The sequence below is a fragment of the Odontomachus brunneus genome, unplaced genomic scaffold (genome assembly GCF_010583005.1).
Source record: "Odontomachus brunneus isolate Ranch 3 - 2012 unplaced genomic scaffold, Obru_v1 Obru_scaffold_007, whole genome shotgun sequence".
Classification (NCBI taxonomy): domain Eukaryota; kingdom Metazoa; phylum Arthropoda; class Insecta; order Hymenoptera; family Formicidae; genus Odontomachus; species Odontomachus brunneus.
Window position 1 is genome coordinate 2,825,226 of NW_022639457.1, and position 4,488 is coordinate 2,829,713.

Genomic DNA, 4,488 nt, shown 5'->3' on the forward strand with positions numbered 1-4,488 from the left:
TAGAATTCACGCTTTCAAAAAGAATATTATTAAACATCATTGTTTTTATAATCGTCTTATTTTGACGTCTATACTACTTTAGCGTCGCTTATATTCACGTCAATATGACGTCGTCATGGTTGACTCAGCGATTCGGCGAATCCGATTTCCTATTTCTACGTTCTGACAATTGAACGTCAATTTCAAAATACAGTCTAAAAATACTCTGACAAGAGTAGAAGTTGAATTGATATTTTAAGATATCTATCGGATTTCCGGACATTTATTTATTTTGATGTGCGGAGAAAAGATCGAAATGAGAACGATGTGAAAATAGCAGATGAAAATATTTCATACGAAATCTCTAAATAAATCGCGTAGCAGGAAAACAACCACATGCGTCACCCAAACAAATACGCAGTCGGGAAATAGGAGAGACAAAAAGGAAAATGTTTTGACAAAGCGTAGAAAGGACGCGTATAAATAGCGCAGTCCGCGATACCGTTACAATCCTGATGAATTCGTCATGCTAAAAATATGCGAAAGACAACCTCATGCATGCCACACGTTGCATCTCGTTTTCTCGAATTCTCATTTTCGCGCGTCTACGGCCTCGAAAATTGAGATTGCAACGGTATCGATTTCTTGCTGAATAGTAGAACATTCTTGTATGTTCCATGCAATTAGAAAATAAAACGTTCTAGAACATGAGTGCGCTGCGTGTCGCAGTCGATACGAAGAAGAAGTGCACGTCATGCCCGTGACGTCGCAGCGACAGACCAATCGGCGCGGTCGACGCTAACGCAGCCGACCAATCGAACACTGGCGTTGCGTCAGAAATACGCAATTGGGGGATCAGGATATAAGGCCGACGGTGGCTCGCTGCGGCTTAGTTCAGTGAGCATCGAAGCAGCAGATATCTCGAGAATTCGTCGCATTGTTCATCAGTCTTGCCCGAGCAACGATATCTCTTGCAGCAAGAAGCTTTCACCACAAAAGGTAAGACTCATTCGTTATTTACCCAACGGAATTCATAGCTATTTTCAACACTAGTCGACGTATTTGCGTATCATATTGCGTGTTTGTGTTTAATCGTTCCTTTCATTTGTTGTTTCTTGCGCAATCTTATATCCAAGTTTCACGACGGTACAAACCTGCGTTTGATATACGACTATTTTTCGAGATTGCGTCGTGAAACGCAATTTTGGAGACTCGAAGTAAACGTCTGAACGCAATATGTGTCAATCGCTTGGTCGACTCTGTTGCTAGGCGGACATTTTCGTCACTGTCACGCTCTGGTATATAAGGGAACGTAATATACGATTTGGAGACAAAGAACAATGGTTCTACCAAAGATTAATACGACAGCTGTGTGGTATTAGACATGCACGAAAGTGCATTTTCCCTTCTTCGTTGTCTTGCTAATCGGAATTACTGAACTGAATCACTGTATGACTCATCACATCTGCTGCGCAAAAGCAAGCCAAGATGGCCGTTATTGATTTCATTGTGTCATGCTGAGAGCTGAGAATCTACTTTCTTTTATAATTATTAATACAACGATGCCTTATTATTAATTTTACTCTAACAAACTTTTGCTATTAATTAGTATATTTCTATAATTAATCTATGCACATTTTATCAAGTTTTTTCATATTCATAGAATAATAAATCACATCAAGCATATGTGACATGTCCTTCCCCTCTCTTTTTAATATGCCTTGCAAGAAACAATGGTTAATAATGTTAAATATTATTACAGAGCACCATGCAGATTTTTGTGAAGACATTGACGGGGAAAACTATAACCCTTGAAGTTGAGGCATCCGACACTATTGAAAACGTGAAGGCTAAGATTCAGGATAAAGAAGGGATCCCACCCGACCAGCAGCGTCTCATCTTTGCTGGAAAGCAACTCGAGGACGGACGTACTTTGTCCGACTATAACATCCAAAAGGAATCCACCCTTCACCTGGTGCTTCGACTTCGTGGCGGCATGCAGATCTTTGTGAAGACTTTGACAGGAAAGACCATCACGTTGGAGGTCGAGGCCTCTGACACCATTGAGAATGTCAAAGCCAAGATTCAGGACAAGGAAGGAATCCCACCGGATCAGCAGAGATTGATCTTTGCTGGTAAACAACTCGAAGATGGTCGCACCCTCTCCGACTACAATATTCAAAAGGAATCAACTCTGCACTTGGTTCTTCGTTTACGCGGTGGTATGCAGATTTTTGTCAAAACCTTGACAGGAAAAACGATCACTTTGGAGGTGGAGGCATCAGACACGATTGAAAATGTCAAAGCAAAAATTCAAGACAAGGAAGGCATTCCACCTGATCAACAAAGACTGATCTTCGCGGGGAAGCAGCTGGAAGACGGACGCACTCTGTCCGACTACAACATTCAAAAAGAGTCCACTCTCCATTTGGTGCTTCGACTTCGTGGCGGTATGCAAATATTCGTCAAGACTTTGACAGGGAAGACCATCACATTGGAGGTCGAGGCCTCTGACACCATTGAGAATGTCAAGGCCAAAATTCAAGATAAGGAAGGCATCCCTCCGGATCAGCAGAGATTGATCTTTGCTGGTAAACAACTAGAAGATGGTCGCACCCTCTCCGACTACAATATTCAGAAAGAATCTACTCTCCATCTGGTACTTCGACTTCGAGGCGGCATGCAAATCTTCGTCAAGACTTTGACAGGGAAGACCATTACATTGGAAGTCGAGGCCTCCGACACCATCGAGAACGTCAAAGCAAAAATTCAAGATAAGGAAGGCATCCCTCCGGATCAGCAGAGATTGATCTTTGCTGGTAAACAACTAGAAGATGGTCGCACCCTCTCCGACTACAATATTCAGAAAGAATCTACTCTCCATCTGGTACTTCGACTTCGAGGCGGCATGCAAATCTTCGTCAAGACTTTGACAGGGAAGACCATTACATTGGAAGTCGAGGCCTCCGACACCATCGAGAACGTCAAAGCAAAAATTCAAGATAAGGAAGGCATCCCTCCGGATCAGCAGAGATTGATCTTTGCTGGTAAACAACTAGAAGACGGCCGTACCCTTTCCGATTACAATATTCAGAAAGAATCTACTCTCCATCTGGTACTTCGACTTCGAGGCGGCATGCAAATCTTCGTCAAGACTTTGACAGGGAAGACCATCACATTGGAGGTCGAGGCCTCTGACACCATTGAGAATGTCAAGGCCAAAATTCAAGATAAGGAAGGCATCCCTCCGGATCAGCAGAGATTGATCTTTGCTGGTAAACAACTAGAAGACGGCCGTACTCTCTCCGACTACAATATTCAGAAAGAATCTACTCTCCATCTGGTACTTCGACTTCGAGGCGGCATGCAGATCTTCGTCAAGACTTTGACAGGGAAGACCATTACATTGGAGGTCGAGGCCTCCGACACCATCGAGAACGTAAAGGCGAAAATTCAAGACAAAGAAGGGATTCCTCCTGATCAACAGAGACTGATATTTGCCGGCAAGCAGCTCGAGGACGGACGCACTTTGTCCGACTACAACATTCAAAAGGAATCCACTCTCCACCTGGTACTCAGACTTCGAGGTGGTATGCAGATCTTCGTTAAAACTTTAACAGGAAAGACCATCACACTGGAAGTCGAGGCTTCTGACACCATCGAGAACGTAAAGGCTAAAATCCAAGACAAAGAAGGTATTCCTCCTGACCAACAAAGGTTAATCTTCGCGGGCAAACAACTCGAAGATGGACGCACCTTGTCCGATTATAACATTCAGAAAGAATCTACGCTTCACCTTGTACTTCGTCTTAGAGGTGGCGATATGTAATTATTCAGATGTGTTCTTTCTCATTATTAGTCATTTAAATTGTTTTTGTACTTTTTGTTTGATATATAAGAGAATTAGTTTTATTTAGCAGAAAGATTGGAAGAATAAATAATTTATTTAACGATGTTACAATATGTATGTCCTTTATATCCTAATGTTCTTATATCCAATCCATGATTTTATAGCGATATAAATCTTGAAAGACTGATATTAATTTTGTATCACACAACTTTATTTATGAAAAAATTCTTGAAATAAATTATCTATTAGTCACATGACAAGTCTACTAAATATTTTCTGCCTTGTATATTTATTAGCGGCTGGGAAATGAATTTCACGACAAAAAATGATTGACGAAATAAATGAACGAAATATATATATATATATATAATATGAAATAAATTTTATTTCTGGTACTCTCTCACACATGTGCATAATTTGTATAATTTTGTTTTATTAAACGTGTAATGTATATTCGTGGTAAAACCAATAATTGATTGGCAATTTCTTGTATAAAGCAACTTGATATTTATTTTTCGTTTCGAGGCAAACAGCTTAGAGGTTTGTATTTTCTAGTTGTATTTCCCGCGTTTATAATGAAAATGCCGCGGAAGACGAAGTTGTCTCCACAGCCGCCCGATGGCGCCACTAGGCTTTATAATCGTTCCGTGCGATGTGTA

At 41.0% G+C, this 4,488-nt stretch overlaps 1 protein-coding gene across 1 annotated transcript; it reads left to right on the forward strand.

Moving 5' to 3' along the window:
- The first annotated feature begins 812 nt into the window (after positions 1-812).
- Positions 813-3,937, forward strand: LOC116854029 (polyubiquitin-A). The gene is made up of 2 exons (XM_032835493.1): positions 813-978; positions 1,742-3,937. Exon 2 carries the CDS (start codon positions 1,748-1,750, stop codon positions 3,806-3,808), a length of 2,061 nt encoding a protein of 686 aa, XP_032691384.1. The 5' UTR covers positions 813-978; positions 1,742-1,747; the 3' UTR covers positions 3,809-3,937.
- Positions 3,938-4,488: the final 551 nt, after the last annotated feature.